Source organism: Hemitrygon akajei, chromosome 14 (assembly GCF_048418815.1).
Source record: "Hemitrygon akajei chromosome 14, sHemAka1.3, whole genome shotgun sequence".
Taxonomy (NCBI): Eukaryota; Metazoa; Chordata; class Chondrichthyes; order Myliobatiformes; family Dasyatidae; genus Hemitrygon; species Hemitrygon akajei.
Window position 1 is genome coordinate 37039240 of NC_133137.1, and position 24204 is coordinate 37063443.

A 24204-nucleotide genomic window follows, 5' to 3' on the forward strand; every position below is an offset into this window, starting at 1 on the left:
TAGGTTCATCTATTTCTTCATCCAAAAAAAGTACAAAAACTGCAATCTAACCACATCTATATCAGAATTCCTAATTTCCAGTTTGTTTCATTAGTTGTCATTTTTACTTTTTTAAAATCACTGATCATTAACGAGTACTTTACATAGAATCCTGTCTTGGATATTAGCATGTCACCTTAAGGGAAATCACCTTAAGTGATATTATTGGTCCAGCTATGGTCATCTTAAAAAGTTGCTTAAGAAGTAGTTATATCAGGATATCAAGGAGAAATGACCAAAGGTTAGATGAGTTATTTAATGAGAATATGCTTCATTTTAGTGGGCATAAATTTAGATAGTTGAGATGTATTTCAATTTTTTGTTAGTACAATGTTCATAACTTTACAAATAGTACCAATTTACTCAATCATACTGATAAGACATTCTACATGTATTTTGTGGATTGCTTGACAAATTATTGCATTTTAACTATAAAATACTCATTTAAAATATTAAGCAGTGTCCATGTGCAAAAACTTGGCATACCTATATGTTTATAGTCTGTATATTCATTCTCTTTCGTTGTTTTTCTTGTGTTTAATTTTTTGCCAGAGTGTTTCTTCTCTCCCCTTTCAGATTGGGAGGAGTGCCTTTGTGACCTCCTCTTCATCTTTACCCTCCTTCCCTTCCACACTTTCATGGTCTCGGGATGAGAGCACCCGAAGGGTTAAGTACCTTCTCAGTTGGTCTGTGCTGTGGTGGAGGCAGTGACACCTGCAGTGCCTGTCGCACCTCATTTGCTCCTTTTCCCCTTTCTACCTTTGTTTCTGCATGAATAGTGTCTTTTCAACTGAAGTATTGACTGCATATTGACCTATGTATTCCTAATTATTGTTTCTGCCTTTCACCATTTTCAGTTTATTAATCCTGCTTGCTTCCAATGACAGGTCAAATTGCACACCTAACGTAATGAGCTTTACTGCGATCAAAGCTTAACCGTTTGCTACAGCATATGTAGGTACCACAAGTAGATCACCATTCAAAGCATACACAAGCAGCCATGATTATTAGCAGGGGAATCATTACCCAGTGCTGTACTGAGCTATGTGGGGCTGGTATCTCCCAGATTCAATCTCTGAGCCCTTGCTGATTTCGGCCAGCGTGTCATTTCCCAATGATTTCCCCTTCACTGCTGGATGACATGGATTCCTTTGTCATTTGGGTTGCATGTGCTTTAGGTTACTTAATAGTATTTCAAGATTATAACTCAAGTAAGCTATGAGAGTGTGAACTGACAAACTTCAAAGTAAATTTATTTTCGAAGTATATATAGGCCACCATATACTACCTTGAGATTCATCTTCTTGCAAGCATTCACAAAAAACATGAACCTTGCAATCAAACTAGTCTGTCTTTGCTGAAGGTCCGCACTTCCAATGTGCATTTTTGGATATTGGTCAGAAGAGCTTTAGTGGCATCTGATTCGAGCAGCAAGAACATTAGCACACTAGCTGAGATCGTAGATAAGAGATAGAGCTGGCATGACCTTGGACTACGTGTCTCAGCTATATAATAGATTAACACACAGAGCCACCATGGGATCTTTGCTGTAGTTATTTACACTCGCACAGGATGATGAAAAAAGTGAAATAACACCTTGCCATTTACAAAAAAAAACAAATTCAGCAGTTAATGGCTGTGTTCAAAGGAACACGTGTTTTAAAATATAAGAAAATAATATTCCTGGTGGCAATTGAAACCTTGAGTAACTGGAGCATATTATTTGAAATGCAAGTTATATAATGTTTAACATTCATTTTTGAATCCCACAACCTGAAATGGAAATCTGGCATGAATTTCACTGGATTAAAATTGGGGGAAATGCTGAGTTTTCTATTCCATTCCTTTGCAATATATGCAAATATGAATGGGTCATCGTTCAATTTGGTTGCTGTACCATAAGGTGAAAGCTTTCAGAAGATTGCTGTTGACTTAAAGTTTGCTTCACTTTCTAAAAATGCTTCCATTGCTGAGAATTTTTTGATCTTACTACTATAAATGAACTGTGTGACTGGGTGCTGGCTAAATAGAGCTCTCACGATGGCTCCCAGATGGCCTGGATCTGAAATACAATCAACTGTTTATTGATTTAATGGCTCCATAGCCAGGCAGTGAAGATTGGACATCTTAAATTAGAATTTCATTTTCAGTGCTGGACCTAATGGACTTAACTATATTTGATTTGGCATTGGGTGTAAAGAGCCCTTTTTATAACCATGTAACTATACTACATGAATTGGCATCTTGTCTTTTGTAAAGATCCACACAGAAAAATCATTCTTTAACACACCATTACGAGAACAATGATACCAGCCATCATGCAGCACAGCTTCATTAGCATCCTGCCTTGAGCATGGTTTGACTTATTTCATTGAAGCATGTACTCACTTTTAAAATGACTGTTTTTTAAACAAAAATAAGTACTTTCTTCAAAGTCAGAAATGTCTGATGTTACCTGAATAAAAAAGCTCATTTGTATTGAATGTTTTTCTTTGTCATGGTACTAAAAGAAACTTTTGTGGAATTGTTTGACTTCCAAATAACACTACAGTATTTATAAACTTTGTGATGCATGAATGCAAGTTGCTAACAGTCCAAATTCTAATGCCTGGCATTTTAACCATGTATTTTCCTTCAAAGTTCGCCTAAAGATTGTTTTATTTCAACTAAAATTAGAAAACAATTTTAATTTGTTGAACACACAAGTTTCTTGTAAATGAAATATTTCTTTAACCATAGATAATGGTAGGGTCTCCAAATCTCAATAAAAGTCATATCCATATAAATTGAAGGTTACTTTTTCAAAAACAGTGTATCATAGATTTTTTTTTAAAAAAGCATTTTATCCTCAAGAGAATCTCCAAACCAAGACTTTTTAAAACTGGGTGCAAAGCTGTGTATTTGGCCTTCATTGTCTTAGAGGTTCACAAGCACTTGCTTGCACTGGGATGATCTGTGCTTTGTAATATATAATCTTAACTAAACCTTTGAGTTAAATATTCCCTTGGTGTTGTGCTGCACAACCTAGATCTTAAGACAAAGTCGATTGAGTGCAATGGCAAAACAGACTTCCCTATATATGTCCTGTTATTCTTTATCTCCAACCCCCCCCCCCCCCCCCCCACCTTTCTGATTGGGCACTTGAAACCTTCTCAAAAGATGCATATTTTTCCTCAAGTTTTAAATTGAAAGATTAATAAGGCTCTGATTTGGTTCCTACCAGAATTTCTTTTCGTTACTAACTAGTTTGCATGCAGTTGCTTTTAGTTTCCATTTGAGTCAGGATTACTATTTCATCTAATAATTATCAACCATGTGAGCATACTGTATTTGCATCTTGGTATTTGTTTTAATTTCTTTTAGGCATCAAAACTTGAGAAACAAAGCAGCATGCCTGATAGTGACTACGATAATGCAGCAAATGACTTGGAACTGGATGATACAGGGTATGGATTAAGTTACCACGCTAAGGCAGTGGGAAAATTTACACTTATTAAAAAAATAATCAAATTACAAATGGTTTAGAAATAATTTAAGCTTATCTTTATTGCTTTCAAATTTTTCCACAATAACATTTGTAATAATTTAGTAGTTACAATAATATTGATGAAATCCAGTTTCTTGCTAGATAAGTGGGAGCCATGAAACTTGGGAAGTTATCAAATGAATCACAGTACAATGTGAACTTCCTGTGGTTAGTGCAAAATTTATTTTGGTTAGACTAACGGAGATTTACATTGCAACATTACTCATTTCCTTATTATTTAGAAACAGTTATTGTGGGTTAAAGTTTTTTTTAAAAATGTGCTCAGAAAGCATAGCGGTTAGCACAACACTTTACATTACCAGCAACTCGGGTTCATTTCCCACCACTGGCTGTAAGGAATTTGTTTGTTCTCCTAGTGACTGCGTGGATTTCCTCCTGGTGCTCTGGTTTCCTCCCATACTGCTAACCTACCAGTTAGTACATTAATTGGTCATTGCAAATTGCCTCTTGATTAGGCTAGAGCAGAGGTTCATAACCTGGGGTCCATGGACCCCTTGGTTAATGGTAAGGATCCATGGCATAAAAAATGGTGGGAACCCCTGGACTAGGGTTAAATCAGAGGTTGCTGGGCAGCACAGCTTGAAGGGCTGGAAGTGCCTAATCTGCACTATCTCATTATGTACAGTGCCTATCAAAAGTATTCCCTCCCCGGAAGTTTTCATGTATTATTGTTTTACAACATTGAATCACAGTGGATTTAATTTGGCTCTTTTGACACTGATCAACAGAAGAGTCTTGTGTGTCAAAGTGAAAACTAATTTCTACAAATTGGTCTAAATTTATTACATTTATAAAAAAAAAATCATTGATAGCATAATTACTCACCCCCTTCGTCAGTATTTAGTAGATGCACCTTTGGCAGCAATTACAGCCTTGAGTCTGTGGATAGGTCTCCATCAGCTTTGCACATCTGGACAATGCAATTTTTCCCCATTCTTCTTTACAAAACTGCTCAAGCTCTGTCAGATTGCTTGGGAATCATGAGTGAACAGGCCTTTTCTAGTCCAGCCACAAATTCTCAATTAGATTGAGGTCTGGACTCTGACTTGGCCACTCCAGGACATTAACTTTGTTTTTAAGCCATTCCTGTGTAGCTTCACCTTTATGCTTGGGGTCATTGTCTTGCTGGAAAACAAATTTTCTCCCAAGTTGCAGTTCTCTTGCAGACTGCATCAGGTTTTCCTTCAGGATTTCCCTATATTTTGCTCCATTAATTTTACCCTCTACCTTCACAAGCCTTCCAGGGCCTGCTGCAGTGAAGCATCCCCACAGCATGATGCAGCCACCACCATGCTTCACAGTAGGGATGGTCGGTTTTTGATGATGTGCGGTGTTTGGCTTTTGCCAAGCATAGTGTTTAGTCTGATGGCCAATAAACTCATTTTTGGTTTCATCAGACCATAGAACCTTCTTCCAGTTGACTTGAGTCTCCCTCATGCCTTCTGGCAAACTCTAGCCGAAAATTCATGAGTTTTTTTTTCCAACAGTGGCTCTCTCTTTTCCACTCTCCCATAAAGCTGCAACTGGTGAAGTGCCTGGGCAACAGTTATTATATGCACAGTCTCTCCCAGCTCAACCACTGAAGCTTGTAACTCCTCCAAAGTTGTCATAGGTCTCTTGGTGGCTCCCTCACTCGTCTCCTTCTTGTACAGTCACTCAATTTTTGAGAACAGCAAGCTCTGGGCAGATTTACAGCTTGATAATTGACTTCACTGTACTCCAAGAGATTCAGTGAGTTGGAAATTTTCTTGTATCCATCTCCTGACTTGTGCTTTTTAATTAACCTTTTTGTGGAGCTACTTGAAGTACTCTTTTGTCTTCATGGTGTAGTTTTTGCCAGGATACAGACTCAACAGCAGTTGGACCTTCCAGATCCAGGTGTATTTTACTATGATCAATTGAAACACCTTGACTGCACACAGGTGATCTCTATTTAACTAATTATGTGACTTCTAAAAGCAATTGACTGCACCAGTGATGATCTGGTGTGTCATATTAAAGGGGGTGAATACTTACGCAATCTATCATTTTGTGTTTTATATGTGTAATTGTAGATCACTTTGATACGAAAGAGTCTTTTTTGTTGATCAGTGTCAAAAAAAGCAAAATTAAATCCACTGAATCAATGTTGTAAAACATTAAAACATTAGAACTTCCAAAGGGGTAAATACTTCTTTATAAGCATTGTAAGTAATTAAAATGCATAACTACAGGTTAACTTTAAATTCTGGGTGAAGTTCAGACAACAGTGAATACACCAGTATCAGCTACTATTGTTCACTAATAGGAAATAATATGGGTCCCTTTTTTAATTAACATACAAATTAGGAGCAGTATTATATGCTACTTGGCTCCTCAAATGTGCCTGCCTGCTCAATAAAAATGTGGGACAACATGAGGAATATATTTGTGGCATTCCAATATTCAAGGTCACTGCTTCCACTAATAAATTTACAACCATTTAAGAGAGAGCTCTTCTTAAAAGGGCGACTCTTAATTTTTTTAAGCAATAATCCTTAATTCTGGATTATTTCCTAAATGGGAATGTCCTGTCCATTCTGTCAAGACTATTCAGGATCTTGCATGTTTCAGTCAAGTCATCTCTCATTCTCCTTCAACTTCCAGTGGGTGCAAGCCTAGTATGTCCAAATTTCTATCGTAAGACATTCTATATCAATTCTAGATATCAATCCATCTTGAAAAATTGTTTATAGCACATTAAACAATTTCTTTAATTCCATTTTTTTTCTCTGTACCAAGCATACAGCTAATAGAACTTGAATAGACCCAAGCTATGTCTGTCTTTATGGGTTACCTTGAAAAAGTTTTTGTTTTAGTCTGACTTGGGACACAACCCCATAACCTCCAGTACATCAATGTACTTTGCTTCCCCCACTCAGAAACTGAAAGTTTCATTCCTTTCAATGCCAGTTTCAATCCAGCTCTCATTTTCATGTGATCCCATCTGGTTTTGAATCTCCCCCTTTCTCCACTTAAATTTAAGGCTAATAATACCCATCCATTTACAAGCTATCTCCAAATATCTTCCTCTCTCCTTGCCACTCAGTTCTTTCTTTACTAGGGCATTTGCACTAATGGTGAGATTTTTCATCCTGGTGCATCTGAGATGTCTTCCCAAACTGTGACTTTGCCTCTACATAGTCAATAAAGCCTTTGAATACATCTTTTTCTGGATCAAGGGAAGATAAAATTCCTGTGGTCCTCCCATTCCTTTTTATTTCAAATGGTCATCATATACAATTCCTGCCAGTTTTGACAAGATTCCTTCACCAGATACACCTCTCCTTTCCCCTTTCAGCTTTTGAGTGGGGCTGTTACTTTATTTTTGTGACACTGCAATATGCTCTTTAGTCCCCATCAACCATTCCCCTCCTTACAGTACTTTCCATTACAATTCGTCTTTTTACCTCTTCGTGTCCAGGGACACAGACAGTCCTTCCAATGCAACTACACTTGCAATTTAGTGTACTGTATTCAGTGCTCAATGTAGTTTCCTTTACTTTAGAGCAGAGATTCCCAGCCTGGATTCCACAGAACTCTGTGTTAATGATAGGGGTCCATGGCATAAAAAACACTGGGGACCCCTGCACAAGAGAAACCAAAGCAGTTTGGTGACTACATTGCATGTCACTTGCCCTCAATCTGCAGAGGTGAATGAAAACACCCTTCTGTCTGTCACTTTTATTTTCTATCCCATTGACTTATCTCTGTGGCCTCTTGCTCTATTATAATGAAGCCTGCCAGAAGTTTGAGGAAAGCACCTTCTGTCTGAGCAAGTTGCAGCCTTTTAGGCTTAAGTCCTACAGGTTCAGTTAATCTGCTTTCTCTGTATTGATAAGATCTGGTCATTTCTTCAGTAGGCCCATATTGGCTCAATTTTTATTTTGCATTAACCCAGCTGGACCTTCTGGGTAAGTCTGGCATCGTTGTATTTTGTTACTTTTATGTTCCTTGATATTTCCATTCTACTTGCCTTCATTTCGGTTTTTATATTTTTTTTCCTCTCCAACTGTCTCCATTAACCCAATAACTCCAAGAATTCCATTCTTCATTCTTTTGGAAAGATTTCCTTTGTTCTATCCATTCCTCCCCCACACTCCTTGCAGCTTAACGTTAACTTGTTTGCTCTCCTGGTTCCAATGACTGATTTTTGATCTGAAATGTTAACACCTTTTCTTTCCACAGATGCTGCCCGACTGGAGTGATTCCAATGTCTTCTGTTTCAGAGTTCAAACATTTGCATACTTTGCTTTCATTAAGGACATCAGTACATCCACAGTACTCCAGATGTCTCAGCAACACCCTCTAGAACTGTATCATAACCTCCTTTTATCTTAAATTTCCCTAACTATAAGTAATAATGCTAGGTTTCCTTATTTCCTTCATTCTAGCTTTTGGCAAATCAGGATCTAAGTTGTAATTCTCAAAGTACTGACCTGTTTTATTTCTTTTTACCTAACGTAAGCTCTTGCCGAAAGGTTAAGCCAAAGGGCAAAGGGCGTCATGGGGAGAACCCTATTCTGGGAGTGGACGATCCAGGTGCAGATTCAGAATCTACACTCCCTAGCACAGAGGACGTCATTCGCAAAACAGAACAAATCACAAAAAATATTCAGGAGCTGTTACGAGCTGCACAGGAAAACAAGCATGACAGGTGAAAAACTTTAATGTTTTTTTTTACCGGCACAGCATTGTAATTACTGTGCTTTCCTTGGGATTTAAAAGATGATAGTCACATGAAGCTGGGTACTTGGAGGCACAAGCTAAAATAGGTAAAAGTCAACATGGTTTTCTAAAGGGGCAATCTTCCTTGATAAATCTGTTGGAATTCTGTGGGTTGATCACATGCAGGATAGGCAAGGGAGAGTCAGTGGATGTTTATTTGGATTTTCAGAAGTCCTTTGACAAAGTGCCACACATGAGACTGCTTAACTGAATAAAACCTCGTGTTATTGGAAAGATACTAGAATGGATGGAGGATTGACTGACTGGCAGGAAAGGGGGCCTTTTCTGGTTGACCACTGGTAACTAGTAGTGTGTCACAGGGGTCGGTGTTGGGGCTGCTTTGTTCCATGTGTATATGAACATATACCCCAGGTTACAATGGGAAGCGATGATCCTTGCGTCATGAAGAGGGACGGGAGAAGGATTGGAGGGTTGCAAGTGCTGTTCCCTTGTCCAAGAAAGGGAGTGGAGATAACCTAGGAAATTATAGACCAGTGAGTCTGACTTCAATGGAGGGCAAGATGTTGGAGAGGATCCTGAGAGGCAGGATTTGTACACATTTGGAGAGACATAATCTGATCAGGGATAGTCAACATGGCTTTGTCAAGGGCAGGTCATGCCTTACCAGCCTGATTGAATTCTTTGAGGATGTAACAAAACACATTGATGAAGGTAGATCAGTGGATGTAGTGTATATGGATTTCAGTAAGACATTTGATAAGGTTCCCTATGCAAGGCTCCTTAGAAAGTAAGGAGGCATGGGATCCAAGGAGACTTTGCTTTGTGGATCCAGAATTGGCTTGCCCAGAAGGCAAAGAGTGGTTGTAGATGGTTCATATTCTGCATGGAGGTCAGTGACCAGTGGTGTTCCACAGGGATCTGTTTTGGGACTCCTTCCCTTTGTGATTTTTATAAATGACCTGGCTGAAGAAGTAGAAGGAAGGGTTAGTAAATTTGCTGATGACACAAAGGTTGGGGGTGTTGTGGATATTCTGGAGGGTTGTCGGAGGTTACAGCGGGACATTGATAGAATGCAGAACTGGGCTGAGAAGTGGTAGATGGACTTCAACCCATATAAGTGTGAAGAGATTCATTTTGGTAGGTCCAATTTGAACACAGTATAATATAAATGGTAAAGACTCTTGGCAGTGTGGACGATCTGAGAGATCTTGGGGTCCATGTTGATAGGACACTCAAAGCTGCTGTGCAGGTTGTCAGTGTTGTTCAGAAGGTGTATGTTGGCATTCATCAACTGTGGGATTGAGATCAAGAGCCATGAGGTAATGTTACAGCTATATAAGATCTTTGTCAGACCCCACTTGGAGTACTGCATTCAGTTCTGGTCACTTCACTACAGGAAGGATGTGGATACAGAGGAGATTTACAAGGATGTTGCCTGGATTGAAGGGCATACCTTATGAAAATAGGTTGAGTGTACTTGGCCATTTCTCCTTGGACTGATGGAGGATGAGAGGTGACCTGATCGAGATGATGCATTGATCATGTGGATAGTCAGAGGCTTTTTTCCAGGGCTGAAATGACTGATACGAGGGGACATAGTTTTAAGGTACTTGGAAATAGGTACCAAGGGATGTCAGGGGTAAGTTTTTCCATGCAGAGAGTACTGGGTGTGTGGAATGCACTGCTGGTGGCGGTGGTGGAAGTGGATACAATAGGGTCTTTTAAGAGCCTCTTAGATGGGTACATGGAGCTTAGAAAAATAGAGGGGTATGCACTAGGGAAATTCTAGGCAGGTTCTAGAGTAGGTTATATGGTTGGCACAACATTATGGGCCGAAGGGCCTGTAATGTCTGTAAATTTCTATGTTCTATGTGTGTCAATCATTTGGATGAAGGAATTGATGGCTTTGGCCAAAATGGTGGAAGAGCAAATAGTGTTGAGGAAACGGTGTCTGCAGAAGGTCTTGGACAGATGGGGGGGTGGGGGGAATGGGGAAAAGTGGTAGATGGAATATAATGTGCAGAAGTATATGATGATACACTTTGCACAACAAATAGAGGTGTGAACTCTTTTGTAAATGGAGAGAATTCAAAAATCAGAGGTGCGGAAGGTGCCTGATAGTCCTCATGCAGGATTCCCTAAAGGTTAACTTGCAGGCTGAGTTGCTGATAAGGAAGGCAAAGGCAATGTATTCATTTTGGGAGGACCTGAATGCAAAAGCAAAGATGTAATGCTTAGGCTTTGTAAGATCCTGGTCAGACTAATCAAATCGTGAGTAGGTTTGGGCTCTTTATCTAAGAAAGGACGTGCTCCTTTGGAGAGGTTCATGAAAATAAGCTTAGCAATGAAAGGGTTAACATATGAGGAACATTTAATGGCTCTGGGTCTTGTGCTTGCTGGAGTTTAGAAGAATGGGGGGGATCTCATTGAAACATATTGAAAGGTCCTGATAGAGTGGATGTGGAGGGGATATTTCCTATATTGGGGAAGTCTAGGACAAGAGGACACAGCTTCAGCATTGAGAGACATCCATTTAGAACAGAGATGCAGAAATATTTCTTTAGTCAGAGGGTGGTGAATCTGTGGATAGTTATAACAATGTAGTTATACACAGACAACTTAAGGTGAAGGTTGATAGGTTCCTGGTTAATCATAGTATTACAGGTTGTGTGGAGAAGGTAGGAGAATGGGGTTGAGAGGGAAATAGATCAGTCATGATGGAATAGTGCAGCAGGTTCAATGGACCATTCGGATGGTCTGATTCTCCTAGTTTTTGGGGTCTTATGGTTGTGGATAAACTTGTGGAACCTGTCATTTTGACATCAAAGCAGAGGAAGGACAGGTTGTCTTGGATGTGTAGGATGGATGTCTGTGGGTGCATTGTGTAATGTAAGAAAATGGAGGAATTTAGCAGGTCAGGCAGCATCTATGGAGGGAAATGAGCAGTTGACATTTTGGATTGAATCTATAGTGCTTGGCATTTATTGTACATTTCTAATTGTCTCTGAACTGAGGTAACAATTACTATGGGGAGTTGGGAGTCACATTTAGGTCGGATCCAGTAAAGATGGCAGATGTTCTATCTTGAATGATATCACAGACTATGGATGAGATTTATTATTGCTGACTTGTATGATGCAAAGTTTGATTCTGATTCAGATATCAGTGAACCTCACAGGTTTTTTCACTTATTCGCATTGTTTTGTTCTTATTGTAACTAAGTCTAGCTATAAATATCACAACTAGAATCAAACCACTATTTTTATATTATAGTACGTTACCATTCCTTAATCCTTTAGTGTAGGTGGTGGGATGGATATAGATCTTTACCAAAGTAGATGAAACCCACACCTCCTGATCATGGTCACATGAAACCATGGGAGCAGCTGGTGCATATCATAAGTCCTGGTTATGTGACCACTGACACCAGACAGATGATTCCTGAAGGGTATTGATAATAGCTGGGGTCACCTGTTTTTTAAAGCCATTGCCCGGAAGAAGGCAATGGCAAACCACTTCTATAGAAAAATTTGCCAAGAACAATCATAGTTGTGGGACTGTGATCTTCTATGTCATACGACATGGCACATAATGATTATGATTACCTTTTGGGTTATCCTAGTAGCCTTAGCTGTTTCTGTATTTTGTGGGTTTCATCATTAGATGGTGTTTTTGATTGTATGCATAGAGAAAGTTTCTGCTCAGTGGTTCCATAGCAGGTTATCTGTGATTTTGCCTTCTATGGAGAAGGAAATATTGTGGTTTTTTTTTAAAAAGATATTGTAAACATCGTACCTTCGTTCTTCATCCAATTCAGGCTATGGTGGCAAGATTTTGATTTCTTCCACTTTCATTGAAGCTTTTAACTACAAATACAATCAGCCAACATTTTATTGTAAATAATCACTCTAACTGGATTATTTGTCTTTTCAATCTTTATGGATGCCTTTGACCTTTCACCATTCAATCTTTAAAAAAAAATAAATTGTTTACTTTTGAGCCTCAATTCCATTCTGAATATGGAGGAGCATCTGTGCTGAGTCTTACACTGATGGCCATGTGTATAATGCAGAATGCTTGGATACCTGCTTACTTTTTGTCACTTTCCAAAAAGGAATACTGTGCTGTTCTTATACACCCCATCGATGAGCTCCATGGTGTTTCACATGTCAGTCTTGAAAGTGGGAATTGGTAAGCAATTTGGCCAATAGACTGTCAAGTCTGATCACAGGTTACTTAACAAGAAGAGAAATATCCTATCTTTTAAGTCTTCAACCTGGAACTTCCTTGGTTCCTGTTTACCTGGACATTCAAATTTTACTGATCCAGACAAAGCCTTTTGCCTTCTGTTTTATGTTACAGAAAATCAAAGAATATTGATGATATCAAAAATACTGGCTTGGTGGTGTTGCTTTGCTCTGTAGCTTGAGGAAACTTAATTAGTATTGACACTGGCTTGAATGACAGTTCTAGTTGTGCATGGTATTGCATATTTAAAACATAGAGAGTACCTTCATAGACTGGCATTCTAATACTTCAAATATAACAGCTCTGTTCTTTCTTGCTATAACTTGATCTGTTAAGTTTGGTTACATGCTCTCGGTTTGTCTTGAGTCATCACAAAGTCTACATAACTTCTGTAAGAAGTCTGCTCCTCCATAGTCATTGGATATTAAAGTTGCTTAGTTCTTCAAATGGACAAATCAATTTCGCAATGCATGAATTGACATTTTGGAACTGTTTCTGAAGTCAGCTATTTGCTGTAGCCCACAATGCTTTTATCTGAAGTCTTTCATTTTGATTTTATTTCTCTTTGCAATCTGAATTCATTTTGTGCAATTTCTTTTTTCTTTTTCTCTTCCCCTTCTGCTTCCGATCCCTGTCTTCCCTACATTCCAGCAGGCAGATTGAACGCGAGAGCCTGCGCAAGTTCAGGCATAGCCTCGGCTGCTTCAGTACGTTGGTTCTGCGGCCCGACAAATCTTCCCTTCAGCCTCTGACCCTGCAGCAGCAGCCTGACCCTGCCACCTGGTACTCTGACCTCTGTCTCTGCCTCCCAGGCACTCCATCTTTTCTCTTTTTCCCTGCATGATTGTCACTGTGGTGTGTTAAAGTATCACACTTTGTGAAAAGGAAATTCGTTTAGCTCAAAAATGTTGCACACATGGAGTCTAATGGCTAAATTGCAAAGTAATATATCAAACTTTTGCTTAAGTTCATCTGAATTGCTGTAAACTAAAAATTGTGGCAAATGTATACATTATCATACCTGCAAGTACATCCCTTCTGCCTTCAATTTTCCACTGGTTCAACTTTATAAGTGCAGATGCTTGTGTTCATCTAAGCCAGGTGTTTCTATACACCAATACTATTAAGCAAGGGGTCTGTGGACTCCAGGTTGGGAATACCTGATCTAATCAAAGCAATATTTGATCTCTGGTTTGTGCTGACTTAACAGATTTTAGCTAAAATGGATGCCTGTGCCTTCGGCTAGGATATAGAAGAAATAGTCATGGGCTGCCCTTAATTGTATCTACTGGCCTTGTATAGAAGGTGCCCATGTATGGATGTTGGGCGAGAACAGGATTGGGGACAGTTCTGATATCCATAAACCCACCCTAAAAGTTAAAAATGCCTACTAATGTAAGCTACTGTGTCTTTGCAACATAGACCTCTACTGAAGAGCAGGAAAAGTTATTTTTGTTTTAAATCCTCTTTGTTGGTTAATTTGTAAATGCACCATTTCAAGCCCATAATGTATATTAATTTTGTCAATTCTTATAAAGCAGAACTAATTTTACCTGTTTTGAAAGTGCATACTTTTTTCCAATAGGCAATAAGCAAAAAGCACTGCATGCTGTAATAATGAACCATATGGAAAAGAAAAATCCCAGATTAGAACCCCTGTCTGCATTACATTATCAATTTCAGCCATGGCAACAATAGAACTGGTTCAAGATCTAAGTTAGAGGAGCATAGTTGGGTGGATGTGAAGGAAATATCAGATTTCAAAGACTTGTAGGAAGCTTTGCATGTGGATATCAGTTAATGCCCATACTTGAGATACTGGAAGGCTGTTAAAACTCATCGAAAAGACATTGCATTAAAGCAGAAAAAGGAATAACATTTTGTAAGGTTGTATACATTTCAGCATATTTAAATAAGCTGTATTTAAAAATTACTATTCTTGCCAATCATAAATGTTTCCCCTTACATTTTCCCATGCTGGCTCTCACAGCACTCTTTAGATTCTTTTGGATTGACCCTGTCATGCAGAGTTTGCATGCATTGGAATCCAACCAAAGGAATACTGTAACCTGCTGTTATCAATTTTTACTGGAGAATCCAGTTAGAATCTAGTACCTGAGTGGAGCAAGGGGGAACTGATCAACCCCCTGTGGTTCATCATGAGACAAGTTTACTTGTGGAATGGCACCTGATTGTGTGCTGTCAGATCATGCTAATGTGTGGGTTAAGGTTAGAGACAATTTGAGTGATATCAAATGAAGCAGTGCCAGAAGTATTATCACTGGCATATGTTCTGAAATGTGTTGTTCTGCAGCAGCAGTATAGGGCAAAATGTAAAAATACGAAGTTACAATAAGAAATATTAAAAAATAAGTAAGTAGTGGGGTAGTGTTCTGATTTTAAAGTAAACTTAAACTCTTACATCAATCTTCTCTGACCAAACCACTTACACCTGTGAAGTTTGGGCTTCCCATCTATTTTCATCTTTATTGCTGATTTAACATTACCCTGACTCTGCTCTTAATAATGCAGATAATTGTCACTTACCCTCATTTTTGAAGAAGCTACGATGCAATGAAATGGATGATATTTTCAGTTTAATTATAGAACAAATTAACATTGCTTAAACCAATCAATAAAATGCTTACCATAAACACGAGAAACTCTGCAGATGCTGGAAATCCAGAGCAACACATGCAAAATGCTAGAAGAACTCAGCAGGTCAGGCAGTATCTAAGGAAATGATTAGAGTCAACATATTGGGCCAAGACCCTTCTTCAGGACTGAGAAGGAAGGGGAAAGATACAAGAGTAAAAGCTTCCCTTCCCACCTTTTCTTTTATTCTGGTATTTTGCCCTTTCCTTCTCAAACCCTGAAGAAGGGTCTCAGCTGAAACGTTGACTCACTCTTCATTTTCATAGATACTTCCTGACCTGCAATGTTTCTCCAGCATTTTGTGTGTGTTGCAGTAAGATGCTTACTATTGTTTCATGAAAAGGAAATCTATTTCAAACACTGCAAATTCCTGGTTGAATATATTGTTTTCAGTAATCCTTTCAGGAAGAAGTGAGAGAAGGCTTCCTGATTCCTCCGAAGTTTAATCCTATTGCTTTCAAATAATATTGGCCAAGAGTTGCTCCCCAAGGAGGAAGGGAAGAGTCCATTGGAAATCACCCTTGTGTTGTTCTTTAGTCTAGCAGACAGTTTATAAAGGTTCCCTGTCCATCATTTTGCCCTGGTATACATGAATAGCTAAACCCAGAAGTTGTGAACTATTATGAACTTCAGCAAATATTAAGCACTGCTGAACTATTCAATCACATTAGTCTAGAATTTTTGTTTTACTTTGTTCCTAATCCAAATCTAATTTGACACCAAACTGCAAGATGTTTATCCTGAATTTATGTAGCTAAATGGCTGAGGTGGCATTGATAATGTGCCAAATGTACCTCAGCATTTGTGAAAGGGAAGTGAGAAAATCTGACAGAAAATGATATGCAGAGAACATTATGATATATATTGAAATATATTTCCTTTTTTAAGCTACCAGATCTTCAGATCTTACCACTAGTTTTTTTAATGTTTAGATTCTAAGAATGAGTAGGGGTTCCTAGTTAGTATCTGTTGACTATTAAGGGTATCATATAACATCGAGCACAGCACTGTATAGACCTTTTGGCCCACAATGTTGTGCCAACCTTTTAACCTATTCGCAGATCAATCCTATCTAAGAGTCTGCAATGTATTTGCCTCTACTTCCACCTCAGGCACACCCAGTAGTATTTGGTAAAAATAAAACCTACCTATACTCTCTTCCAATCGCCTTAAAATTATACCCTCCTAGTAACCATTTCCACTCTGGGGTGGAAAGGCATTAGCTGTGCGCCGTTGATGTCTCTTAGTACACCTCTAAAAGGACATTCTCATCCTCCTTCATTCCAAAGAGAAGTCCTAGCTCGTTCAGCCTGTCCTCACAGACATGCTCTCTGGTCCAGGCAGCATCCTGGTAAATCTCTACACCTTCTCTAAAGCTTCCACATCCTTTCTATAATAAGGTGACCAAAACTGAACACAGTATTCCCAAATGTTTTATAGAGCTGCTGCATTACCCTGTGGCTTTTGAACTCAGTCTCCCAACTATTGAAAACCAACACACTACATGCCTTCTTAACAACCCTATCAACTTGCATGGCAACGTTATGAGATCTCTGGACATGAAGCTCACACTGCAAAGAATCCTGCCATTGACCCTGTACTCTGCCTTCAAGTTTGTCCTTCCAAAATGTATCACTTCACATTTCTCCAGAGTGAACTCTGACACTTCTCAGTCCAGCTCTACATCCTGTCAGTGTCCTGTTGTAAACTACAACAACCTTCACTATCTATCTACAACTATCCACAATACCACCACCCTTCCTGTCATCTATGGACTGATTAGCCAACCCTTCCACTCCCTCATCCAAGTCATTTTATAAAAAAGCACAAAGAACAGGGGTCCCAGAACAGATTTCTCTGTGTGCAAGCCAATTCTAAATCCACGGATCCAATTTCCCCTGGATCCCGTGCTTACAGTCTTTCTGAATGAGTCTACATTGGTGAACCTTCTCAAGCACCTTACTAAAATCCATATACACATAAAAGATCTCTAGTAGAAGGGAATAAATGAGCTGAAGTATTTTAAGATGGTTCTGAGGCAGTTGTGGGTTGAACAGCTTCCTGGTATCAAAACAATTCCAGGACATAGTTTCCCAGCCTTTTTTTTAATGCCATTAACCAAGGCTTCCATGGACCCCAGGTTGGGAACTGCTGATCTAGGACATGAGTGTTGGGTAGTAAAGACATTAGCATTCATGGTGATACAAGCCTAATTCATAGATAAAATATTCAGCAAGTCAAAGGACAGTGATCTAGGACTTCCACTAAGAATAATTCTGGCCTGTTGTAATGCCATAGTCAGTTTCTTGATGAAATAGGTTAACTTTGGGTGTAGTATTTCCTAATGCAAGGACCACAGACACTTAGTGTGAAGCAACACATGCTCGGTTATTCAAACCACTTAGATCTAAGTTGAGTGCTGATTTGGAAGCAAAGGAAGTTCAAAACCACGTAAATATTTATCGTATTGAAAACAGTAATAGGAAAATGGAAGTATAAATTAAGTAGTAAGAAAGGAACTAAGAAACTAATAATGGGCAGATTTTCTGAAAGAAAAGTTATATGACATTTTGCAGACCATAGCAGATCAAGAGGAATCAGTGAATGTGGTGTGTTTGAGCTTTGAGGTGTTGAATTATTAAGCAAATTTGAAGCGTATGGCAGTGGGAATAATTTACTGATGTGGGTTGAAGATTGGTTAATGGTGAGTGGGAATGAACAAGTAAATTTATGCTTGAGACATTGTGAAGTGGGTTCGGTGTTGGGGTCCCTGCTGCTCAAAACCTATCAGTGATTTGGATGAGGCTGCTGGGTGTAATCTTCCAAAGAGGGCTGTGAATGCTTTGTTGCTGAGTATATTCAAGAGAGATTGATTTTCTTCTATTGACAGGGAAATCAAAGGGTGTGAGATTAATGCTGAGAATATTGTGAAAGGAAAATATTTTATTGGCCTATTTTACTTATTTTCTATATAGAAAGCAGATTTCCACTGAAGTCATTTCCACAGTTACAACTGATCTAATGGTCAAAAACACTGCCAGCAGTGCTTTGGTAAAGATGTAGCACATTGATCTTACTGGCCAGAAGACTGTGGGCCCTGCTGTAGTCTGCAGGCAGAAGAATAAAGGGTTCATTGAGGGTTCAATGAAATGTCCTGAAAGCTCTGATATTAAAGACCCACTCCCATCTTTGCCAGCTATTACAGTTGTAAGCAATATTTAAACTCATTTTAAAAGATAACTAAATATGCTTATAATTAAAACTAAAGTCAAATTTATTTTTATTTGTGCAACTTTTTTTTGCTTTCTATTCCCAGCCCTTCAATTATTGAAACTTGCTGGCAAATCTCAGTAAACCTAGGCTTTGAGTGATTGAATGGAAGCCAGCTATCTGTAATGAACTGACAGATTTTGGTGCAATAAATCTAGAAGTTTGTCCAGCAGAACAGGCACAAAAAAATCATGGGCTTCCTGTTTTTATATTGCAAAACAATAGCAATTCTATTCACAGCTGCTGGTGTTAGCCAGCGCCATAAGAATGAATGTAAAGCACTGAGCGGGAAGGATGGCAAGTTCAGATAATTCAGGTAGATAAAACATGGAGCAGAGCTCCAATATAAATCATTGTTCCCTTAATTTAAACCACAATTTGTTTTAGGATTTATCCACTAAAGAAGCAATAAATGATGGCCTGCCTTGTGTAATTCACTCAATCTAAGTCAGTTCGTAAAGATAGAAACATAGAAAATAGGTGCAGGAGTAGGCCATTCGGCCCTTCGAGCCTGCACCGCCATTCAGTATGATCATGGCTGATCATCCAACTCAGAACCCTGTTGTACCTGCTTTCTTTCCATACCCCCGATCCCTTTAGCCACAAGGGCCATATCTAACTTCCTCTTAAATATAGCCAATGAACCGGCCTCAACTGTTTCCTGTGGCAGAGAATTCCACAGATTCACCACTCTCTGTGTGAAGAAGTTTTTCCTCATCTCGGTCCTAAAAGGCTTCCCCTTTATCCTTAAACTGTGACCCCTCGTTCTGGACTTCCCCAACATCGGAAACAATCTTCCTGCATCTAGCCTGTCCAATCCCTTTAGAATTTTATACGTTTCAATAAGATCCCCCCTCAATCTTCTAAATTCCTGTGAGTATAAGCCTAGTCGATCCAGTCTTTCTTCATATGAAAGTCCTGCCATCCCAGGAATCAATCTGGTGAACCTTCTCTGTACTCCCTCTATGGCAAGAAAGTCTTTCCTCAGATTAGGGGACCAAAACTGCACACAATATTCTAGGTGTGGTCTCACCAAGGCCTTGTACAACTGCAGTAGAACCTCCCTGCTCCTGTACTCAAATCCTTTTGCTATGAATGCCAACATACCATTTGCCTTTTTCACCGCCTGCTGTACCTGCATGCCCACCTTCAATGACTGGTGTACAATGACACCCAGGTCTCGTTGCATCTCCCTTTTTCCTAATCGGCCACCGTTCAAATAATCTGTTTTCCTGTTCTTGCAACCAAAGTGGATAACCTCACATTTATCCACATTAAATTGCATCTGCCATGAATTTGCCCACTCACCTAACCTATCCAAGTCACCCTGCATCCTCTTAGCATCCTCCTCACAGCTAACACCGCCGCCCAGCTTCGTGTCATCCGCAAACTTGGAGAAGCTGCATTTAATTCCCTCGTCTAAATCATTAATATATATTGTAAACAACTGGGGTCCCAGCACTGAGCCTTGTGGTACCCCACTAGTCACTGCCTGCCATTCTGAAAAGGTCCCGTTTACTCCCACTCTTTGCTCCCTGTCTGCCAACCAATTCTCTATCCACATCAATACCATACCCCCAATACCATGTGCTTTAAGTTTGCACACTAATCTCCTGTGTGGGACCTTGTCAAAAGCCTTTTGAAAATCTAAATATACCACATCCACTGGCTCTCCCCGATCCACTCTACTAGTTACATCTTCAAAAAATTCTATAAGATTCATCAGACATGATTTTCCTTTCACAAATCCATGCTGACTTTGTCCGATGATTTCACCTCTTCCCAAATGTGCGGTTATCACATCTTTGATAACCAACTCTAGCATTTTCCCCACCGCCGATGTCAGACTAACCGGTCTATAATTCCCCGGTTTCTCTCTCCCTCCTTTTTTAAAAAGTGGGGTTACATTAGCCACCCTCTAATCCTCAGGAACTAATCCAGAATCTAAGGAGTTTTGAATAATTATCACTAATGCATCCACTATTTCTTGGGCTACTTCCTTAAACACTCTGGGATGCAGACCATCTGGCCCTGGGGATTTATCTGCCTTTAATCCCTTCAATTTACCTGACACCACTTCCCTACTAACATGTATTTCCCTCAGTTCCTCCATCTCACTAGACCCTCGGTCCCTTACTATTTCCGGAAGATTATTTATGTCCTCCTTAGTGAAGACAGAACCAAAGTAGTTATTCAATTGGTCTGCCATGTCTTTGTTCCCTATGATCAATTCACCTGTTTCTGACCGTAAAGGACCTACATTTGTCTTGACCAATCTTTTTCTTTTCATGTATCTATAAAAGCTTTTACAGTCAGTTTATGTTCCCTGCCAGCTTTCTCTCATAATCTTTTTTCCCTTTCCTAATTAAGCCCTTTGTCCTCCTCTGCTGGTCTCTGAATTTCTCCCAGTCCTCAGGTGTGCCGCTTTTTTTTTTTGCTAATTTATATGTTTCTTCTTTGGACTTGATACTATCCCTAATTTCCCTTGTCAGCCACGGGTGCACTACCTTCCCTGGTTTATTCTTTTGCCAAACTGGGATGAACAATTGTTGTAGTTCATCCATGCGATCTTTAAATGCTTGCCATTGCATATCCACCGTCAACCCTTTTAAGTATCATTTGCCCGTCTATCTTAGCTAATTCACGTCTCATACCTTCAAAGTTACCCTTCTTTAAGTTCAGAACCTTTGTTTCTGAATTAACTATGTCACTCTCCATCTTAATGAAGAATACCACCATATTATGGTCACTCTTACCCAAGGGGCCTCGCATGACAAGATTGCTAACTAACCCTTCCTCATTGCTCAATACCCAATCTAGAATGGCCTGCTCTCTAGTTGGTTCCTCGACATGTCGGTTCAGAAAACCATCCCGCATACATTCTAAGAAATCCTCTTCCTCAGCACCCTTACCAATTTGGTTCACCCAATCGATATATAGATTGAAGTCACCCATTATAACTACTGTTCCTTTATTGCATGCATTTCTAATTTCCTGTTTAATGCCATCCCCAACCTCACTACTACTGTTAGGTGGCCTGTACACAACTCCCACCAGCGTTTTCTGCCTCTTAGTGTTATGCAGCTCTACCCATATCGATTCCACATCCTCCAGGCTAATGTCCTTCCTTTCTATTGCGTTAATCTCCTCTCTGTGATCCCAACTATATCATATTCATAACTATCTGCACATTCACTTCATCCACCTTGTTACGAATGCTCCTCGCATTGACACACAAAGTCTTCAGGCTTGTTTTCACAACACTCTTAGCCCTTATACAATTATGTTGAAAAGTGGCTCTTTTTGCTTTTTGCCCTGGATTTGCCTGCCTGCCACTTTTACTTTTCACCTTACTACTTTTTGCTTCTACCCTCATTTTATACCCCTCTGTCTCTCTGCACTTGTTCCCATCCCCCTGCCACATTAGTTTAAAGCCTCCTGAACAGCAGTAGCAAATGCTCCCCCTGGGACATTGGTTCCAGTCCAGCCCAGATGCAGACTGTCCTGTTTATACCGGTCCCACCTCCCCCAGAACTGGTTCCAATGCCCCAGAAATTTGAATCCCTCCCCCTTGCACCATTTTTCAAGCCACGTATTCATCTGAAATATCCTCCTATTTCTACTCTGACTAGCACGTGGCACTGGTAGTAATCCAGAGATTATTACCTTTCTGGTCCTACCTTTTAGTTTATCTCCTAACTCCCTAAATTCACCTTGTAGGACCTCATCCCGTTTTTTACCTATATCGTTGGTACCTATGTGCACCATGACCACTGGCTGTTCACCCTCCCATTCCAGAATGTCCTGCAGCTGTTCAGAGACATCCTTGATCCTTGCACCAGGGAGGCAACATACCATCCTGGAGTCTCGTTTGCGGCCGCAGAAACGCTTATCTATTCCCCTTACAATCGAATCCCCTATCACTATAGCTCTCCCACTCCTTTTCCTTCGCTCCTGTGCCGCAGAGCCACCCATGGTGCAATGAACTCGGCTGCTGCTGCCTTCCCCTGATGAGACATCTCCCCCAACAGTATCCAAAACAGTATATCTGTTTAGGAGGGAGATGACCTCAGGGGACTCCTGCACTACCTGCCTACTGCTATGCTGTCTAGTGGCCACCCCTTCCCTTTCTGCCTGTGTAGCCTTTACCTGCGGTGTGGCCAACTTGATATAAACTCAAGTTGAGCCCAGATACTTGGGCTTTGCGAACTTTACCGTTACATCCCAAAGACGAAGTTGAATACCCTTGCCATTGTATTGTTGATACTGCATGCCCATCTCAGTTCCTGACAACCATTTTAGGCTTGAATGTTAATTTTAATTGGAATATTGTAGTGTTTGAACTGAATGACTAATGACTTCTTCCCTACCCCCACTCCCCCCATCTTTCCCCCATTCCCTCTGTACTGTTGCACCCATTAGCTTTATGCCCTGCTCAGAGAGGATACATGTTGCTGTAGCGGAGATGGCAGCTCTTTTTCCAAAGGTGAGTTTTCTTTAAATCCTTCAAAAATTGTTTTTCAAATAACTTCAAGCTTATTTAAAATTCTGAACTTCTGAATACAGTTACTTTTATCAGTTGTGTAATGCCACATTAGTGATGTTGCCTCTCACAGAAATGTCAGCCTCACAATACCACATCCATTAATCGATATGTCGAATCAAGTCCACATTATCATGTCAGCACACGATATGATATGATACCAAACCAACCAGGCTGGGGAATGTGCACAGTACAATCACCTGTCATTCTATCAGCTAATCATATCTGACGGTTTAAATGTTCCCATTTGGTTCTGTAATTCATTGACTCTGTTCATACAATAAACTGTACAAAGTCTTCCATTCTATGTGCATTTACCCTGTCTACAGTACTGTGCAAAACTATTAGGTACATATATACAGCTAGGGTGCCGAAGACTTTTACACCAAATTGTATATTAGTTAAAATAGGCAGTTGGAAAAGTGTTGTATTAGCTCAGTAGTATGAGGTGTTATTTGGTAACTGGAACGACCTAATATATGGTACTGTGCCTATAAAAAGTTTTCACCTCCTTGGAATTTCAGTAGGTGTCACAAATGTATACAATATACATCCTGAAATTCTTTTTCTTTGCAAACATCCATGAAATCAGTAGTGCCCTAAAGAATGAATAAAGAACCCCAAAGCCCCCCCCCCCCCGTGCACAAGCAGCAGCAAGGCAACGACCCCCCTCCCCCACCAGCATAAAAGCATCGGCAGCCTCCACCAAGCACTCAAGTGTGCAGCAAAGCATCAATAAAGACACAGACTTGCAGTACCCCAAAGACTACTCATTCATCCAGTAATTCAGCATACCAAAGTCAGTCAGTCAGTCTCTCTCTCCCTCTCCCTCTCCCTCTCCCTCTCCCTCTCCCTCTCCCTCTCCCTCTCCCTCTCCCTCTCCCTCTCCCTCTCCCTCTCCCTCTCCCTCTCCCTCTCTCCCTCTCTCTCTCCCCCTCTCTCCCTCTCTCCCTCCCCCTCTCTCCCTCTCTCTCTCCCTCTCTCCCTCTCTCCCTCTCTCCCTCTCTCCCTCTCTCCCTCTCTCCCTCTCTCCCTCTCTCCCTCTCTCCCTCTCTCCCTCTCTCCCTCCCTCCCTCTCTCCCTCTCTCCCTCTCTCCCTCTCTCCCTCTCTCCCTCTCTCCCTCTCTCCCTCCCTCCCTCCCTCTCTCCCTCTCTCCCTCTCTCCCTCTCTCCCTCTCTCCCTCTCTCCCTCTCT

The 24204-nt window shown here is 40.1% G+C and overlaps 1 protein-coding gene across 11 annotated transcripts in view; it reads left to right on the plus strand.

Annotated features, from left to right (window-relative positions):
• The window catches only part of git2a (G protein-coupled receptor kinase interacting ArfGAP 2a), a 111572-nt gene that overhangs the window by 80281 nt on the left and 7087 nt on the right, over positions 1-24204 (plus strand). For 4 of the 11 annotated variants that reach the window (XM_073065840.1, XM_073065847.1, XM_073065842.1 and 1 more), the window contains 5 exons: positions 616-705; positions 3403-3485; positions 8073-8261; positions 13193-13324; positions 22889-22952. In XM_073065840.1, the coding sequence (XP_072921941.1) occupies positions 616-705; positions 3403-3485; positions 8073-8261; positions 13193-13324; positions 22889-22952 (558 nt within the window). Of the gene's footprint in view, positions 1-615; positions 706-3402; positions 3486-8072; positions 8262-13192; positions 13354-22888; positions 22953-24204 lie in introns of all 11 variants that reach the window. The other 7 variants (XM_073065843.1, XM_073065848.1, XM_073065849.1 and 4 more) reach the window with 4 other exon arrangements.